The following is a 19,834-nucleotide window of genomic DNA, read 5'->3' as shown; positions in this document are numbered from 1 at the left end:
TTACATTCTTTCCAGTGCTAAGCAGCCTTTCTCTTCTGTCTGTAGAACCTTGCCTTCCATTGGAAGCCCTTTGAAGGACATGCAGCTCATTCTGTCTTGGCAGACATTACTTGATGAGTCCAGGTGCTTGAAAATGCATTTTGAGGCCGGCGCCACAGTTCACTAGGCTAATCCTCTGCCTGTGGCGCCGGTACCCTGGGTTCTAGTCCCGTTGGGACGCTGGGTTCTGTCCCGGTTGCTCCTCTTCCAGTTCAGCTCTCTGCTGTGGCCTGGGAAGGCAGTGGAGAGGGCCCAAGTGTTTGGGCCCTGCACCTCATGGGAGACCAGGAGGAAGCACTGGCCCCTGGCTTCAGATTGGTGCAGTGTGCCGGCCGTGGCAGCCATTTGGGGAGTGAACCAACAGAAAGAAGACCTTTCTCTCTGTCTCTCTCTCTCTCACTGTCTAACTCTGCCTGTCAAAAAAAAAAAAATGCATTTTCACTCACTCTTTTTCTTTTTTTAAAAGATTTTATTTTTATTTATTTGAAAGACAGTTACAGAGAGAGAGGTAGAGACAGAGAGAGAGGTCTTCCATCTGCTGGTTCATTCCCCAGATGGCCACAACGACCACAGCTGGGCGATCCAAAGCCAGGAGCTTCTTCTGGGTTTCCCACGTGGGTGCAGGGGTCCAAGGACATGGGCCATGTTCTACTGTTTTCCCAGGCCATAGCAGAGAGCTGGATCGGAACAGGAGCAGCCGGGACTAGAACCAGCGCCCATATGGGATGCCGGTGCCGCAGGGCTTTAATCTGTTGTGCCATAGTGCCAGCCCCATTGACCCACTCTTTCAAAGCTTAAATTTTGAGTCTATTAATCAGGGAGACAACCAGGCCTAAAAACTTAATACTGACGTTTTTAGGGAGGGAGTTATCTTATATCACATAAGTTCCTTTATCTGAGTGCTTGCTAATACATTTATTTAAACTACATATTCCTCATATGCCTTAGAATGTGATGCATCGACATTGTTTCTTACAAATGTAAGAAGAATCAATTTTGTAGACAGAAAAGGCTTGGAGGAGCAGCGTGAGCAGGCGGGAAGTAAAAACTGTCTGTTGTGACAGGGAATGGGGCATTACCCAGGGCCTGCTGGGATATGAAGAGATGGAGCTGACAAATGTGGTGGGTTTGGGTTCTAGGCCGTGGGTAGTTAGGCCTGACCCGAGGCTTCTGGGGCTGTTTCTGCATTTGAGGGGTGCCAGATACAGTCTCCAGTCTCCAAATGGAGGCTTTCCTAAAGCGTCTTATCTCCAAACTAGGCGCTGAAGCACGCAGCCTGGCTTCACACAAAAATAATCATCCCTTCGCCAAGGCCCTACCAGCACTGGGCGGATCTAGGAGCCAGCCTATAAGTCTTCTGGGTATCTTTCTGATGGTTAACTCTCTCCTAGCTGAAGCTGTCTGGCTGGGGCTCTGGAGTTTTGAAGTTACCTGGTTCCCTGCTAAGTCAAAGGAGTGATTCATGTGTGCCTGTAAGCTGTAAGCTATTCATTAGCATTCAACATAATACCTCACATTTATGTGACACCAAAGTGCTTTCACACAAATTATCTCATTTGATGTGATCTTCAAAACAAGCCTGTGAGGTTGACAGGGACTATTAGCTCCAATTTATAGATGAGAAAGCTAAGGCTCAAAGAGTTTAATTGATTTGCCCAGCATAAGGTGGCTTGTAAACGCAGAGCCCCTGCCCGAACCTGAATCTTCTGTTCTTTCGGGGCTGTTTCCCTGAGCCCATACTTCAGGAGCTCGTAAGACAACAAGCGATGGTCTATGGGCCTTGAGAGCCGCAGGACTCTGTCTGTGACACACCGAGAGTGTGTAGTTACCTGTGAGTGTAGTTACCCAGCTGGGGTGAATGCCAAACTGGACAGCTTGAGAAAATGTGTTGAAATTTATGGTAAAACTGCTCAGCACAGGGGCCAGTGTTGTGGTGTAACAGCTAGAAGCCGCCCATGTCACCCGCATCCCATATGGTTTCCTGGCTGCTCCACTTCCACTCCAGCTCCCGGCTAATGGCCTGGGAAAGAGCAGTGGAAGGTGGCCCCTGCACCCACGTGGGAGACCCGGAAGAAGCTCCTGGCTCCTGGCTTCTGCCTGGCCCAGCCCTAGCTGTTGCGGCCTTTTGGGGTACAGAAGATCTCTCTCTCTCTCCTCTCTCTTTCTCTCTGTTTCCGTAACTCTGAGTTTCAAATAAGTATATAAATCTTAAAAACAACAACAACAATAAAAAACCTACCTGGTACAGTTCCATTCCAGCTAAGGTTTTCAAAGCATTTTCTATTTGCATGATAACTTTTCTTATTTTTGCTGTTACCAATTTTTGTTATTTTCTTCAAATCAACTCCTTTCTTTTTTACTGGCATAAATTTGTCTATAAAGAAAACCAATACATGAAGGGGGAAAAAGAAAGAAATGAATGAGATGCAGGAAGTGTCGGGCTCCTACCCCACTAGGGGAGAGCAGAGACTGGGCAGAGAGAGTATCTCTGGGGCAGACCCAGCTGTCTAGGGGTTGAGTGACAGCAGACAGCAGGGAGAGGTGAGAGGCAGCCGGACCAGGTGTCTGGCAGCTCAGGAACAGGGGTGTGTGTCCAGGGGAATGTGCAGAATCTACAATCTGAGAGAAGAAAGTAGGAAAGGAGAGAGCTGAGAGAGCTGGCGCTGTGAGGTGTGGTTCCTCCGGGATCAGTTCAGGGCCGCCAGCAGGCCCCCGTTTGGGGAGTACTGGGCTGAGGGGGTGTGCTGGGGGGGTGGTGACTTGGGAGCAAGCCAGTTTCTGCAATGCCCAGGCATTTGGGGATTTCTTTGTGGTGCTCTCTCAGTGTGGGCCGTCAGCTACAAGGAACAAAAGTGACTTCTCTTCCAGGCAGCGGGAATGCCTAGGTCAGTGTCTAGAGCTCTGCGGTTTGTATCCTGCCTGTGACATCAGGCAGTCCCGCAACCTGGTGTTCCCCCTGGTGAGGGGATGAGGAAATGTGGGCCTCCCTGGCTGGAGCAGCAATGACTGCCCACGTCCCATTACTGGAACTGGGGCCTGGGAATGGGTCTGCAGCTGATTCACCCTGAGGTTTGTTCATTCAGTACCTGTTGTCATGCAGAGCTGCCTCCTGGGTGTCCTCCTTATCTGAGACCAACCTACTGGCCTGGCTTTGGAGAACCAGGCCTAATTACTGGTATCACTTACTTCCCCGGCTCCAAGTTCTATTATAAGAAAGGATGACAGCCTTTTAAAAAATAATGATCTCTTCTTTGTAGGGCACCTTTCTTTTAAGTTAATGATGGCTGTTTTCTATTTATTGGACCCCTCAGTGCCTTGCCTTTTTGAGTGAGTCAGGATCCTTGGAGCCTCTGCTGTGTCCGGGGCAAAGCCCAGTGGAGGCGGCTGGAGACGCAGCTCCGAGGCCCCTGCTGCGGGCGCAGGTTGCCAAGTGGTGGAACCAGTTATGGAGTTTCCGGGGAAGGGCCTGGTGGCTGCCAGTGGGTTACTCCTTCCTCCTCAAGATGCGGGCTGTGGGGGGATAGCGTTCCGTTCCCACCATGGTTGTCCTGACAGTCTGCTTTAGTAAATTCTTCCCTTTTCCAGTCCAATTTTTCTGGACGTGTTAGCAGGTAAAGGGGAAGTTGCGCGACAGTGGCAAGGTCTCCAAGGGTCAGGACAGCACCCACTTCCTTTTACTCCCCAGTGCGCCTGAAGTAATTGACATACTTGAGCCTCTTCTCATCGTGTTTGTTGGCACCTTTCATTCCACAGATATTTACCATGTGCCCACTAAGTGCCACATGCTGTTCCATGTACTGTTCTGGGCCCTTAAGAGCAGCAGGACTCCCTGCCCCCTAAGCACATTCACTGGAAGGGAAACCCCCATAGCTTCCTGCACCTGTGTGCTCTCATGTGCGCTACATTATAACCAGCTTCTGTGGTTTTCCAGACCTTGCCAGGAAAGAAACGGAGGTAAGAAGCATTCTTAGGGAAATGCCAGCATCTGGCACAAGGGAAGTGATGACAAAGCTAAAAAGTAGAGTGTAAGATCATCACCCAGGCAAGCCTCGGGAAAGCCCAATTCTCTACTGTCGGTAGCACGTGGATGTGCTGTTCTGTTCAGTAGTTCGTGTTTGGATCATAATCTTGAGGCCTTAAGATCGAATAATGTCACCTGGTACCCCAGGATAAGGAAAGGGAGGGTAGGCAGTGAGATGGTAGAAAGGTGGCAGGAGAAAGACCAAGCTCATGCCGGTGGAGTCTACAGTCATCTGAGATCTTTGTCGTTGCGGCCTGGGCCTTAGAGACAGCCTGGTCCTCTGAAAACCATGGTGTGGTCTGGGGTCTTTGGGTGGAAGCCTCTGAACCGTCGTCACACCATTCCTCCTCTTTGTGAAGTGTCAGGAAGGCAGTTGTTGCCCAGTGCCAGAGGTCAGGGGATTTAGAGGACGCTAGTAGGAAAAGAAGGAAAGCTGCACCGTCTAGGAGCCTTTGGCAGTTTTCCGTGGCTGCTTCAACTCTGACTAAGTGACTGCAGATCTGCAGGCATGGTTTCACAGAGGATCTTCCAGCCTGGAATTCCTGAGTTATCACAGTCCTGTCTGCATCCTGCAACAACACATGGGTGTTCCCTTTATTTGTTCTGCTGAAAGTCTCCTGCTTCCCAGCTTTTCTTTTTTTCAATGTTACATTAACCTTTCAGTCTTTTTTTTTTTTTTTTTTAAGATTTATTTATCTATTTGAGAGGCAGAGCTGCAGACAGAGAGAGGGAGAGACAGAGAGAGAGAGGTTTTCTTTCCACTGGTTCACTCCCCAAATGGCCTCAACATCTGGGGCTGGGCTGATCTGAAGCCAGGAGCCAGGAGCTTCTTTTAGGTCTCCCACATGGGTGCAGGGGTCCAAGCACTTGGCCATCTTCCACTGCTTTCTCAGGCCATTAGCAGGGAGCTGGATTGAAAGTGGAGCAGCCGGGACTTGAACCGGTGCCCATGTGGGATGCTGGTGCCTTAGGTAGAGGCTTAACCTACTTAACCACAGCACCAAACCCTTCCCCAACTTTTCATAGTTAAGAACAATACTGTTTGTGCCGGTGTTGTACAGCAGGTTGAGCTGCCCTTTGTGGTGTCCACATCCCGCATGAGAGTGCCAGTTTGAGTGCTAGCTGCACTTCCAGTCCACTTCCCTGCTAATGCACCTGGGAAGGAAGTGGGAAATGGCCAATACATGGTCCCTGCCACCCCTGTGGGAGACTGGGATAGAGTTCCTGGCTCCTGGTTTCAGCCTGGCCTAGCCTTGGCAGTTGCCATTAAGGGGTGAGCCAGTGGAAGGAAGAGCTCTCTCTCTTGCGTGCGCACGCGCGCTCTCTCTTTCTGTCTCTCTCCATCACCATGTCATCAAATAAATACATATTTAAAAAGAAAAATATTGTTGCACCTATTGACCCTGTATCCAGCCTCTTTTGGCTCATAAGGTAAGATTATTTGATAATAAACAATATTGATACTGGAAGCTTTATCAAAGGCTTGCTTTAGGAGAGTTGTATTTACATGATGAGAAGTTCATCAGGCAGCAGTCACTCCAGGAGGACTAGACAAAGCTGGGGATCTAGTTTGTAACATAAAGCACCAAACTCCAGGCCAGCTCTTTAAATGAAAGTCAAAACTGGCCAGGCCTTCCAGGCTAAAACTGAGGAATGGGCCCTGCCCAGGGCGGGCTTAGCAGCTAAATATAGTGATAACTAGTTCATCAGGACAGACACACTTGACCAGCATTCTTAGGTCATGGGGTTCCAGTTCACAGTCACACTGGAGGATCTCAGGCTACCTTACTCTTTGAACGAGAGTGTTTTAGAGAGCTGGGAGCTAACCAAGGATTGAATTGTAGGACTCATCTCCACCGCCTCCCCACCCCAGTGGGCCTGAAACCAGCCCTGTCCACCTAGAGAATCCAAATTGGATTGACTTGCTCCAGCTCTGTTCCCATCAGATGAGCATCCCCCGGGCTGGCGTGGCTGTTCAGCCCCCTTCCAGGAGCTGGGGTGGCAGGGGAGAGGACTAGAGCTTGTCCCAACTGCCTTGTTTTTGGCAGGTGTGTTATTTCCTATAACACTTCTAGCAGCCCAGATGTAGTGCTTACTCTTCCAACTTTGTAGTTGAAGGATCTAAGGCTGAGTGAAACACAGTAATTTGCCTAAGCTCATGCTATGAGTATGTGGAAGATTCTGAATTTGAAAATATATTCCTAAGACTCTAGAACCTTCATTCTTTCCATGAACTGTACTGCCTCCTAGCTCAGAATAGTAGAAAGGAGTTATACAAACTGTTCCTTACCAGTTTTTTGTTTTTTACTTGAAAAGTAATAGAAACTTATTGTAAAAAATAAATATCACCTAGAAGCCTCTCCGTCTGCACTGCCCCTGTGTCTTCCTCTGGTGAGAAGAGAACGTGTAGCTGCATTGGCCATCTCTGGTGCCACCCTGGCAGAGGTGTATCCCTGGGTGACAGCCTGCTGGACTCCCCATCTGGCCTCTGATGGCACGTGTAGTGGCCACTGTTCTGAGTTTGGCTGAAACAGAACAGTTTCAGTCTAAAATAATGACTGTGGGTTTTTCACTGAATGGATTTTCTGTATCATAATGAACCCTTCATTATTTCATAGTCTCCTCATTTATGAAATGAAAACATCAATAACTTAAGCCACATGGGGACTTTGGCTGTTATCCACTGGTTTCCCAGCAGATTATCAAGGTGCTGGAGTAGAAGTGGAGCAGCCGGGACTCGAACTGGTGCTTCGATATGGGATACTGCATGGCCAGCAGCAGCTGAACCTGTTGTGCACAACACCAGCAGATAGGCAGATATTTCCCTCAGTTTTCATTTCCCCTATCTTTTAATTTTGTTTATGATTTTTTAGCCTAAAAAAGTTATCAGAGTTTTCCTAGTTGAATCTGTTCATTGTACATATGTGTGTGATTTCTTCCCTTGCTCTATGCTTAGGAATTTCTTTCCCATCCTGAAAGTAGGTTAATAAGTCTCACCATTTTTTTCTTTTAAGAGCTTATAGTTTTATTTTTTATAATTAATGTTTGAGTGCATCTGGAGTTATTTTTTTAGAAGATTTTATTTATTTATTCGAGAGGTAGAGTTACAGACAGTGAGAGGGAGAGACAGAGAGAAAGGTCTTCCATCCGCTAGTTCACTCCCTAGATGGCTGCAACGGCCGGAGCTGTGCCAATCCGAAGCCAGGAGCCAGGAGCTTCTTCTGGTCTCCACACGGTTGCAGGGGCCCAAGGACTTGGGCCATCTCCTACTACTTTCCTAGGCCATGGCAGAGAGCTGGATTGGAAGAGGAGCAGCTGGGACTAGAACCGGTCCCCAAATGGGATGCTGGTGCTGCTGGCAGAGGATTAACCTACTGAGCCACAGCACCGGCCCCTGGAGTTATTTTAGAATATGGTTTGAGATGATGATCTTTTTCTCCACTTAGTGCAATAAATTTTGTTTTATTAATATTTTATAGACATTGCTTTCTTTTTTTAAAGATTTTATTTTATTTATTTGACAGGCAGAGTTACAGACAGTAAGAGAGAGAGAGAGGACAGAGAGAAAGGTCTTCCTTACGTTGGTTCACTCCCCAAGTGGCCGCAACAGCTGGAGCTGTGCCCATCCAAAGCCAGGAGCCAGGTCTTGCTCCCAGTCTCCCACACGAGTGCAGAGGCCCAAAGACCTGGACCATCATCCACTGCTTTCCCAGGCCACAGCAGAGAGCTGGACTGGAAGAGGAACAACTGGGATTAGAACTGGCGCCCATATGGGATCCGGCGCCACAGGCAGAGGAGTAACCTAGTGTGCCATGGTGCCAGCCCCATGCTTTCTTTTTTAAAGTACCCCCCCCCCTTTTTTTAATTGTTATTTGAAAGGCAGAGTTATAGAGAGAAGGAGAGAGAGAGAAAAAGAGAGAGTTATCTTCCATCCGCTGGTTTACTCCCCAAATGGTTGAGGTGGCTGTGGCTGGGCCAGGCTGAAGCCAGGAGCCAGGAGCTTCTTCCAGGTCTCCCACATGGGTGCAGGGGCCCAAGCACTTGGGCCATCTTCTTCTGCTTTTCCCAGGCTATTAGCAGGGAGCTGGATCGAAAGTGGAACAAGTGGGACTCGAACTGGTGGAGGCTTTATCTGTTACACCACAATGTTGGCCCCGTGTAATAAATTTTAATAGCAACTTTTACCATATACTGGGTTTTTTTTTTTTTTTTTTTTTTTTTTTTTTTTTTTTTATTTTTTTTATTTTTTGACAGGCAGAGTGGACAGTGAGAGAGAGAGACAGAGAGAAAGGTCTTCCTTTGCCGTTGGTTCACCCTCCAATGGCCGCCGCGGCCGGCGCGCTGCGGCCGGCGCACCGCGCTGATCCGATGGCAGGAGCCAGGAGCCAGGTGCTTTTCCTGGTCTCCCATAGGGTGCAGGGCCCAAGCACCTGGGCCATCCTCCACTGCACTCCCTGGCCACAGCAGAGGGCTGGCCTGGAAGAGGGGCAACCGGGACAGAATCCGGCGCCCCGACCGGGACTAGAACCCGGTGTGCCGGCGCCGCTAGGCGGAGGATTAGCCTACTGAGCCGCGGCGCCGGCCCATATACTGGGTTTTTACACTTATTAGTTTGTTTCTTGGCCAGATTCATATTCCATTAATTTTGGCTGCTGCTTTTCTTTATGATACATTTTTGTAGCAGACAGAAAATGTCAAGGTTCAAGTTCTTTGGGCTCGGGAACCCAGTAAGTTAGCCATGCTGGGTTATTGCCCTTGCATGCAGGAGGCTCTCCTCATCTGGCCCTGCTGAGAACTGACGCTGTGGTGCTTTCCCTTCTCATGGTTGCACTCTGTGTTGTGAATCACACACACCGTATGAATCACATTAACTTTCGTGCGTCTTCCACATCATTACCTGAGCTACCTTTATCATCTTTTTAAAAGAGATTATTTATTTGAAAGGCAGTTACAGAGAGAGGAGAGAAAAAAAGAGGAGAGAGACAGAGAGAGAGAGAGATGCCTTTCATCTGCTGGTTCACTCCTCAAATGGCCACAATGGTCGGGGCTGGGCCAGGCTGAAGCAAGGAGTTTAATCTGGGTCTCCCATATAGGCTGCAGGAGTCTAACTTGGTCCATCTTCCGCTGCTTTCCCACGTGCATGAGCAGGGAGCTGGATGGGAAGTGGAGCAGCCAGGACTTGAACCAGTGCTCATATGGGATGCCAGTGTTGCAGGCAGTAGGTTAACCTGACCTGCCACAGCTCTGGCTCCCTTTATCATTTGTAGTCCTTGTTTGCTTCTCCTCTTGAGCCAGATTGCAATACTTTGCCTGTTATGTATACCCTCATTGCTTAGAAGTTCTTTAGCCAATGACCGTGCAATAAAATCTGTTTTTTTGAATATTTCTTTTCTTACATTTTTTTTGATTGAAGTTTTCTAATGAATGAAAAACATCCTTTGACAAAAAAGTAATTTTTTTTTTTTTGACAGGCAGAGTGGACAGTGAGAGAGACAGAGAGAAAGGTCTTCCTTTGCCGTTGGTTCACCCTCCAATGGCCGCCGCGGCCGGCGCGCTGCGGCTGGCGCACCACGCTGATCTGATGGCAGGAGCCAGGTACTTATCCTGGTATCCCATGGGGTGCAGGGCCCAAGGACTTGGGCCATCCTCCACTGCACTCCCTGGCCACAGCAGAGAGCTGGCCTGGAAGAGGGGCAACCGGGACAGAATCCGGCGCCCCGACCGGGACTAGAACCCGGTGTGCTGGCGCCGCAAGGCGGAGGATTAGCCTAGTGAGCCACGGCACCGGCCCAAAAAAGTAATTTTTTTTTTTGAAGAGCAGAGTGACAGAGAGGGGGGGAGAGAGAGAGAGAGGGATCTCTTGTTTGCTGGTTCTCTCCCCAAATGCCTGCAACGTCCATGGTGGGGCAGGTGGAAGCCAGAAACATGCTCTCTGATCCAGGTCACCCTCACGGGTGACTAAGTCCCGGGAACTGGGGCCATCATCTCTTGCTCTCCCATGCACATTAGCAAGGGGCTGATCGGAAGCAGGGTGGTGTCAGGTGTGAGCGTCCCGAGCCGTGTCTTAACCTACTGCGCTACAATGCCTGCCTCAGAAACCATTGTTTTTGTTTCTGTGTCTTATTACAAGTGTGTCTCTGTCTTTTCACGTCCTTTTCTGTTCTCGGTACCTTTTCCTCATTAAAGCAAAACTTTTCTGTTTCTTCCCTAAGCTGGTCTGAGGCTTGAAGAGGGAATCTGCTCTTCTACCCCTGCCAGGCTCTCTACTACTTGCTTTTTTTTTTTTTTTTAAGATTTATTTTATTTTATTTTGAAAATTTATATTTATTTGACAGGCAGACTTCAAGAGCAAGAGACAGAGAGAGATCTTCCAATAACTGGTTCACTGCCCAAATGGCAACAACAGCCAGAGCTGGGCCAGGCTGAAGCCAGGAGCCTGGAACTCAACTCCATCTTCTCCCGCGTGCGTGGCAGGGGTCACCCTCCACTGCTTCCCCAGGCGCATCAGCAGAGAGCTGGATCAGAAGTAGGGCAGCTTGGAGGTGCTGGCGCCGGGCCATAGCAGGCAAAGCCACCGCCTGCAGTGCTGGCATCCCATATGGGCACCAGTTCAAGACCCGGCTGCTTCACTTCTGATCCAGCTGTCTGCTATGGCATGGGAAAACAATAGAGGATAGCCCAAGTGCTTGGGCCCCTGAAGGCGTGTGGGAGACCCGGAAGAAGATCCTGACTCCTGGCTTCAGATCAGCCCAGCTCCAGCTGTTGCAGCCCTTTGGGGAGTGAACCAGCAGATGGAAGACCTCTCTCTCTCTCTCTCTCTCTCTCTCTCTTTTCTACCTCTGCTTCTCTGTGACTCTGCCTTTCAAATAAATAAATACATAAATAAATCTTAAAAAATAAAAAAGACGCAGCTCAGACATTGCTTCCTCTGGGAAGCCTTCGAGGTTAAGTTGGTTATTGCCTTCTCTGTGTTCCCTCTGTGAGCGCTCTGAAGACACATACTGAAGGCAGATGATCGTCGTTGTCCTTGGTGGCGTCTTTGCTTTGCAGTGTCCTTCCCCTTCCGTTGCAGGGAACACGCGTGACTTTCCCTGTGTTCCATTTCCAGATCAGCCCTGCTTGTGCTGGGTGTCCACCTGCAGACCCGGCTGCAGGGCTCAGGTCAGGGCTGCATTCAGGGGCTCCAGGAGAGCTCTCCTGCCCTCGACACCCCTCCTGGGAACACCAGCCTCATGCTGGCTTTCTGCACTCACCTCTCTCCCCGTTAGTATCTAGCCAATGAGACTGGTCATCTTTTCTCAGGAAATATAGGATCTTCAACTCCTTACATATTATATTATATTATATTATATTATATTATATTATATTATATTACAGGCAGAGAAAAAAAAATAGAGAGAGAGAAAGAACTAGCTTTTGTCCTCTGTTTCACCCCCAGATGCCTACAATAGCCAAATCTAGTCTGAAGAACCCGAATTAGATCTTCCATGTGGGTGGCAGGAACTCAATTACTTGAGCCATCCCAGGGTCCACATTAGCAAGAAGCTAGAGGGAGTGGAACCCAGGCATGAGCATCTTAACTGCTAAGCTGAATGCCTCCCTCGCACCTTTAAAAAGTGGTTTGGAAATTGAGGCACAGGCTCAGCCTAGAGGGAATGGGGGACCAAGGAGACATCCAAGTGATTGGGGAAGACGTGTTTGGTTGTCATTATTGGAAGTGTGGGAGGCTGGACTGGTGAGGGAAGGGTGGGGGTCACTTAGGTGGAGAGAGGTAACCTGGGTGTGGTTGTTGCAGTTGCTTCAGATAAAATGGTGGTATCATTACAGACATCTGTCAAAGGAACAGATTCAGGAAAGAGAATTGATAAGGAAGCATATTAACATATGTAGATTGGCCGGTGCTGCGGCTCACTAGGCTAATCCTCCGCCTTGTGGCGCTGGCACACCGGGTTCTAGTACCGGTCGGGGCGCCGGATTCTGTCCTGGTTGCCCCTCTTCCAGGCCAGCTCTTTGCTGTGGCCAGGGAAGGCAGTGGAGGGTGGCCCTAGTGCTTGGGCCCTGCACCCCATGGGAGACCAGGATAAGTACCTGGCTCCTGGCTTCGGATTAGCGCGATGCGCCGGCCACAGCACGCTGGGCGTGGTGGCCATTGGAGGGTGAACCAGCGGCAAAGGAAGACCTTTCTCTCTGTCTCTCTCTCACTGTCCACTCTGCCTGTCAAAAAAAAAAAGTAGATTAATTTCCCATTATTATACATAATTGATTTTATTCAGTTTGAATAATCTTGTTCCCCTATTTAAGCAAACAAAATTTTTTTCTGATATAGAACATCCAAAATTAAGTATAACACACAAAACTTAATATCATCTCATTAGAATAAAACCCATGAAATATTTTCCAAAAAGAAAGGAAGATGAAGGGGGTCCCTCCACGCCACCTACTCCTGCTCCTTTGCTCCTGCTCTCTTACTGGTGCTCTCACTTTTCCCTTTTACTTCCCCTCTCAGATGTACAGAAAAGAACATAGGAACCAGTTTTTTAAAAAAAGAATTATTGGGGCCAACTCTGTGGTGCAGTAGACTAAACCTCTGGCTATGGCACCAGCATCCCATATGGGTGCCAGTTTGTGTCCTGGCTGCTCCTCTTCCTATCCAGCTCCCTCCTGTGGCCTGGGAAAAGCAGTAGAAGATGGCTCAAGTGCCTGGGTCCTTGTACCTGTGTGGGAGACCCAGAAGAAGCTCCTGGCTTCTGACTTCAGATTGGCCAAGCTTGGGCCATTGCAGCCACTTAGGAGTGAACCAGCAGATGGAAGATCTCTCTCTCTCTGCCTCTCTGTAATTCTGCCTTTCAAATAAATAAATGGAAAGAGAGAGAGAGAGAAGGGAAAGGGGAGAGAGAGAGAGAGAGAGAGAGAGAGAAAGGGGAGAGAAGAGAGGGAAGAGGGGAGAGGAGAGAGAGTTCTTCCATCTACTAGTTCACTCCCCAAATGGCAACAACAGCCAGGACTGGGCCATGCCGAAGCCAGGAGCCAGGAACTCCATCCAGGTTTCCCATGTGGGTGACAGTAATGGAAGATCTCCTTCCCTCTCTCTGTAACTCTGCCTTTCAAGTAAATAAATGAATCTTAAAAAAAATAAATAAATAAAGGGTCATAAAATATAAAAAATGTTAGAAAAAAAAGCTTACTTTAAAATGAGAGGGAAATGAAGCTGGGGTAATGAGAGAAAAGAGAGGGAAAGAGAAAAGATAGGGGTCTGAGGAGCAAAGACGACCTAGTAACTTCAGACGAACTAGAAAGTGGCCACCTCCCCTTCCCTTCCCATGCTTACTTTTTGACAGTGAAGCAGAGTGACTGAGAGATCACTGGGGTCGGGAAGGTGTGTGTAGGTGAGCAGACAGGAGGGTGGGAGGGCACATCTTTTTTTTTTTTTTTTTTTTTTTTTTTTGACAGGCAGAGTGGACAGTGAGACAGGGAGAAAGGTCTTCCTTTACTATTGATTCACCCTCCAATGGCCGCTGTGGCCGGCGCACTGCGCTGATCTGAAGGCAGGAGCCAGGTGCTTCTCCTGGCCTCCCATGGGGTGTAGGGCCCAAGCACTTGGGCCATCCTCCACTGCACTCCCTGGCCACAGCAGAGAGCTGGCCTGGAAGAGGGGCAACCGGGACAGAATCTGGGACTAGAACCTGATGTGCCGGCGCCGCAAGGCGGAGGATTAGCCTAGTGATCCGCGGCACCAGCCAAGGGAGGGCACATCTTTAACCTCACTGCCGGTCCTGGGAGCCTCTCTTGCTGCCTCCTGCTCAGTCGGGGAGCCAAACTGCTTGGGCTGCCCTGGCAGGTGAAGGTGTGGTGCTGCTCTGGCCCAGCAGGTGGCAGCATACCTCCATGTTCCTGGCCTAGGTGGTGCCTCTGCCGGAGGAGTTGAGTCAGACACCTGCCCAGCAGGCCCTTCTCTGGTAGCCACTGGCTGCTTGCCCCTGAAGGTCCTTTAGCACACTTGAGAGCTGAAGTATTTCTCTGAGAAGACTGGGAAGCCATTCTGCTCAGCTGTTCCTCCCAGGGGGCTTGAGCAGTAGGTAACCTGCACAAAGGCTCAGGAAGCCGAGGCCAGAGTCTGGGATTCTGTACTCCGTGTTCACTTGTATCAGCTATGTAGGTCATAGGTGAAACAGCCTGGTAGCTAGGTTTTTGTTTTGTTTTAAGATTTTACTTATTTATTTGAGAGGTAGAGCTACAGATACAGAGAGGGAGAGACAAAGAGAAAAGTCTTCCTTCTGCTGGTTCATTCCTCAAATGGCTACAACACCTGGAGCCAGGAGCTTTTTCCAGGTCTCCCACGTGGGTTCAGGGGTCCAAGCACTTAGGCCATCTTCCACTACTTTCCCAGGCCATTGGCAGGGAGCTGGATCAGAAGAGGAGCAGCTGGGACATGAACCCACGTCCTTGATGCCACAAGTAGAGGCTTAGCCTACCTTGCCACAATGCCAGCCCCTAGGTTTGTTTTATAATAAGAATATTTCTATAATAAGAAATTTTTTTTATTAAAAAAAACTTCTTGGGGCTAGCACTATGGCATAGTAGGTTAAGCCACTGCCTACAATGCCAGCATCCCAAGTGAGTACCAGTTCAAGTCCCCGCTGCTCTACTTCCTATTCAGCTCCCTTCTGATGCACCTGGGAAAGCAGCAGAAGATGGCCAGTGTACTCGGGCCATTGCCACCCACGTGGGAGACCTGAATGGAGTTCCAGTTCTGGCCATTGCAGCCATTTGGGGAGTAAACCAGCAGGTGGAAGATCTCTCTCTCTCTGTCTCTCCCTCTCCCTTCTTCTCTGTCATTCTGCCTTTTAAATAAATAAATCTTTTTTTAAAAAGTTTTTAAAATATGCATTTATTTGAAAAGCAGAGTGACAGAGGTAGGTAGGTTGCAAGGTCAGGCTGAAGCCAGGAACACAGAAATCCATCCAGCTCTCCTATGTGGGTGGCAAGGAGCCAAGTACCTGGGCCATTGCCTGCTGCATTAGCAGGGAGTTGGATAGGGAGCATGGAATAGATGGGACTCAAACTAGGTACTGTGGTATGAGATGTAGGTGTTGCAAGCAGTAGCTTAACCCCCTATGCCACAACACTGGCCCCTTCATAATTTTTTATTTTTATTTTTAAAGATTTATTTATTTATTTGAGAGGCAGAGTTACAGACAGAGACAGACAGAGAGAGAAGTCTTCTATCCTCTGTTTTACTCCCTAAATGGCTGCAATAGCTGGAGCTGAGCCAACCTGAAACTAGGAGCTTCTTCTGGGTCTCCCATGTGGGTGCGTTTTAAAGATTTATTTATTTGAAAGGCAGAGTGACAGAGAAGGGGAGAGAGAGATCGATCTTCCATCCCCTGGCCCACTACCCATATGGTTGCAATAGCTAGGTCTGGATCAGATCAAAGCAAAGAGCCAGGAACTTCATCCTGGTCTCCTACATGGGTGGCAGGGGTCCAAGCACTTGGGCCATCATCCACTGCCTTCCCAGGCTCACCAGCAGGAAGTTGGATGGAAGCAGAGCAGCCAGGACTCAGACTGACGCTCCAACCTTTCATAGGGTTTTTTTTTTTTTTTTTTTTTTTAATGAGCTTTCCAGTTGATGGAGATTTGACTGATGCCTGTGGTAGATAAAAATGGGTAAGCAGTGCTGCAGTGAGTAGTTTACCTCTGCACACCCAAATTCCTAGTGCTGCGTCAAAGGGAAAGTATGTTTTAAACTTGATGGCTAAACATTCTTCCAGAGAAGTTTGCCCAGTCACATGCCCACCGAGGGTTTGTAGGGAGTACCCATCTTCAGGGGGCTGTAGAGAAACCTCTGCCCTTCCAGGAACCCCTTGCCACATCTGTAGTGCTGTGGGAAGGGGCCAGGCCCATCTCTTGGGTGGCAGTGACTGGTGCCCTCCACAGGTCTCTGTCCTCCGTTGCAGACCTGCACAGTGGCTTTGAAGTGGCAGCCAGCAGCCTCTCTCTTAGGTGGGCCTCAGACTTCCTGTTGTCCCTGGGGTGAGAGTGAATGACCCTGTGTTCTGACTCTTCCAGGTGAAGAAGGCGTACAGGCAGAAGGCCCTCTCCTGCCACCCAGACAAAAACCCCGATAATCCCAAAGCAGGTGAGACCCTCCTAAGGCCACGGGGAAACAGAGACTTGCTCACCTGGGCATTGCATTTCCCGGCACACAGGTGTGTGAGTGCTATGGAGGGTGGCTGCACACAGCCTGGCTCTGGGCAGTGGGTGCCGGGGCTTCACAGGTTTGGGACGTCTGGCCAGTTGCTGTTGTACTCACCTTTCCTTGCTGGTCTGTCACCTGCTCTTGGCTTTTCTACCATCCTGTAGCTTCTTAGAATTGCCTTTCCTGGGCTGGCGCTGTGGCGTAGTGGGCTATGCCTCTGCCTGCAGTGCCGGCATCCCATGTGGGCGCCAGTTCTAGTACCCACTGCTTCTCTTCTGATCCAGCTCTCTGCTATGGCCTGGGAAGGTAGTAGAGGATGGCCAAGTGCTTGGACCCCTGCATCCGCGTGGGAAACCCGGAGGAGGCTCCTGGCTCCTGGCTTTGGATTGGCCCAGCTCTGGCTGTTGTGGCCATTTGGGGAATGAACCAAGATAGAAGACTTTTCTCTCTTTCTCCCTCTTTCTGTAACTCTACCTCTCAAATAAATAAACAAAATATTTAAAAAAAAAGAAAGTATTTTCTTTCTTTAAAAGATTTATTTATTGATTGATTTGAGAGACAGGAAAACAGAGAGAGAGCGAGAGACAGAGACAGAGGGAGAGGTCCCATCCACTGATTCACTCTCCAAAGGCCTGCAATGGCTGGGACGAGGCCAGGCCTAAGCCAGGAGCCAGGAACACAATCCAGATCTCCCACATGGGTAGCAGGCACACAACTACCTGAGCTTGGTAGGTCACTGTTGCTTACCAGAATGCGCATTAGCAGGAAGCTGGAATAGGGAGCAGAGCCAGACCCTGAGCCCAGGTACGCCAGTGTGGGAAGCTGGTGTGTCGCAGCGCCTCTTAACTTGTGTGCCGGAGACCTGTCCCGAGGTGGTCTTTTGAGGGAGTACACTGCCACCACGTGTAACCACCATTTTCTCCTCTCTCGTTTTGATCCTGTGCATAGCTGAGCTCTTCCACCAGCTCTCTCAGGCCTTGGAAGTGCTGACCGATGCTGCGGCCAGGGTAAGTGCGTCTTCCTTACCTGAACTGTCCTCGTGGTAGAGAGCGTCCTGCCCTTTACCTTCATCCTCTGCCCTCTGCCCTGTGGCACCGTCCTTGCTGTCTGAGCCCTGGAGACCCCGTCACCAGGCTGCTGCCCCAGTGGTCTGGGGCTAGGAAGCAGGACCAGGAAGATGACAGGCCTCTGTCTCTGTTCTCCGACTGAATTGCTGCTCCGTGTCCCTCTGTCCCACCAGGCTGCCTATGACAAGATCAGGAGAGCCAAGAAGCAGGCAGCAGAGAGGACCCAGAAACTTGATGAGAAGAGGAAGAAGGTGAAGCTTGGTAGGTCCCCCGGGCAGCTGCTGCCCTTCACCGTTTCCGTTCACCTCCCCCCCTTTCTTCCTGGACGTTCACTACAGCAGCTCCAGGCTTCTTGGCCCAGACTCGGGGCCAGACTCTGTTCTGAGAAGCTGGATCCTGAAGACACTGTCAGGAATGATAATCATGATAATCACCAGATTGCCTGTTGGCTGAGCAGTGCGACAAGAGCTTTAATTGTCACACCAACCCACTTTTATAGGCAGAGAAGCTGGGACACCAGAAGTTTAAGAACCTGCCGGGGCCGGGCTGTGAATTCATGGAGTGTGGGATTGGCATTGGCTTTCCCTGGGCCAGGCAGGGTCTTTTTATTTCTTCCAGGTTCACACCTGCCCAGAGATTTTACTAAAGCGGTGCAGCTCTTCTCTTTGCTAACAGCTTTATTACAATATTCTTTGCGTGTCATAACATCCACCCATCCCATGCGTGGTGTTCAGTGATCTTTAGTAAAGTTATAAATGGTGCTACTATGTTTGTAAATCAATTTTAGAACATTTTCATCAACCCAGTAAGACTGGTTCAAGCCTTATTTACTCATTTTTTCCCTCTGTATTAAATATAGATATTCAATATCTCTGTGTTAGTGCACATTCATACATGTACATGCATAAACTCATACATCCATTTCTTTCTCTTTTTTGTGGAGGTTTTTTTTTATGATCAATTCCAAACATAGTACAGGGAAGATGGAATGAATATGAAAAAATATTTTATTTCCCCATTAAACACTAAGTCATATTATTCAAAATGTGTTTCAAAATCCTTAGCCAGATAACCAATTCCAGTCACTACTTTAGTTTTAATGTTCACCAAGAAAATAGTCAAGTAACAGGAAGCCATTATGAGAAACCATCTAGAGAGAAGAGCTACATTGCTGTCTATAACTTAGCTTAGCAGATTATTCTCTCAATATTTAGCAAGTTTGCTTCCATTAGTTTATAGTGGCATTAAAATAAATGTATAATTTCAGAGTCAACATTCCTTTCACTATGAACATAAAACTTCTAAAGACGGCTGTGAGTTGGGGTACAGTAAGGACTGTGGCTATAGGGACTGTTCAAAGCCAGAATGACTGGCAGCCTTAGAAAGGCATGAACTGTATACACACTTTCAGTATGCTACTGTTCCCCACATTTTTTTCTTGGCGTACTTGTCTCATAATATGGTATAAATAATTTCCTCAGATTTGAAAAGATAGTCAAGATGAACACATTTTCATCTTCATTTTTTTTTTATTTTATTTTATTTTTTATTTATTTGACAGGTAGAATTATAGACAGTGAGAGAGAGAGAGAGACAGAAAGAAAGATCTTTCTTCCATTGGTTCACTCCCCAAATGGCCGCTAAGACCGGCGCTGCGCTGATCCAAAGCCAGGAGCCAGGTGCTTCTTCCTGGTCTCCCATGCGGGTGCAGGGCCTCAAGCACTTGGGCCATCCTCCACTGCCCTCCTGGGCCACAGCAGAGAGCTGGACTGGAAGAGGAGCAACCAGGACTAGAACCCACTGCCCATATGGGATGCCGGCGCCACAGGCGGAGGATTAGCCAAGTGAGCCACGGCACTGGCCCCTCATCTTCATTTCAAAATAACTCTAAAATGAAAAAGTGTCTCACATTTGTTAAATATGTTCTAGAGATGAACTTAAGTATTTTCTTCACTACATGTATAATTTTCTTAGTGCCTCATTGCAATCAGTTTGGCAATAAGACCTCTCTAGTATTCCATGAAAAACTGCATTCAATAGATTATAAGATTGTTATGTGTGCACCCAAATTCTTATATACTACAACAAAGTCTAAAAAATGTGTGGCCATTCATCAACACCTTTGCATCCATTGTTGCAAATAACCTCACATATGTATTTAATTCAAATTTTGTGGAGAAAGGGTACAAAATAAATACTACAGTATTTCTTCAACTCTATTTAATGCTGCCTAGAGTTAGATGAACAGATTAATATTACTAAGAGGAAAAATCAAATGGTTTTAAGGTCTGTTTTCCAAGTAGTTAGAAAAATTTCACAAAACAAAGAGCCTGTGCCAACACATCTTTCTTGTAGTGTAATATAATTGCTGATAGGAGGTAAAGCTGCACGCAGTTAATGCACACATGAGTATAAACAGGTATGAGACACCACTAAGTCACTGTCTGGTGAAAGACTTCTCAGCTGAAGTATCTGGGAACAGGATTATGGGAAGTGAGAAGGGGTGAA

The 19,834-nt window shown here is 48.4% G+C and overlaps 1 protein-coding gene across 4 annotated transcripts in view; it reads left to right on the top strand.

The window, feature by feature from the left end:
• Positions 1–19,834, top strand: part of DNAJC17 (DnaJ heat shock protein family (Hsp40) member C17) — a 38,185-nt gene that overhangs the window by 9,312 nt on the left and 9,039 nt on the right. For all 4 annotated transcript variants that reach the window (XM_002717978.6, XM_089310071.1, XM_089310073.1 and 1 more), the window contains exons 2-4: positions 16,130–16,199; positions 17,208–17,266; positions 17,500–17,587. In XM_002717978.6, coding sequence (XP_002718024.2) covers positions 16,130–16,199; positions 17,208–17,266; positions 17,500–17,587 — 217 coding nt within the window. The remainder of the gene's footprint in view (positions 1–16,129; positions 16,200–17,207; positions 17,267–17,499; positions 17,588–19,834) is intronic.

This window comes from Oryctolagus cuniculus, chromosome 12 (genome assembly GCF_051225735.1).
Source record: "Oryctolagus cuniculus isolate XC-2025 breed Fujian yellow rabbit chromosome 12, ASM5122573v1, whole genome shotgun sequence".
Taxonomy (NCBI): domain Eukaryota; kingdom Metazoa; phylum Chordata; class Mammalia; order Lagomorpha; family Leporidae; genus Oryctolagus; species Oryctolagus cuniculus.
This window is presented reverse-complemented; position numbering and strand designations above follow the sequence as displayed.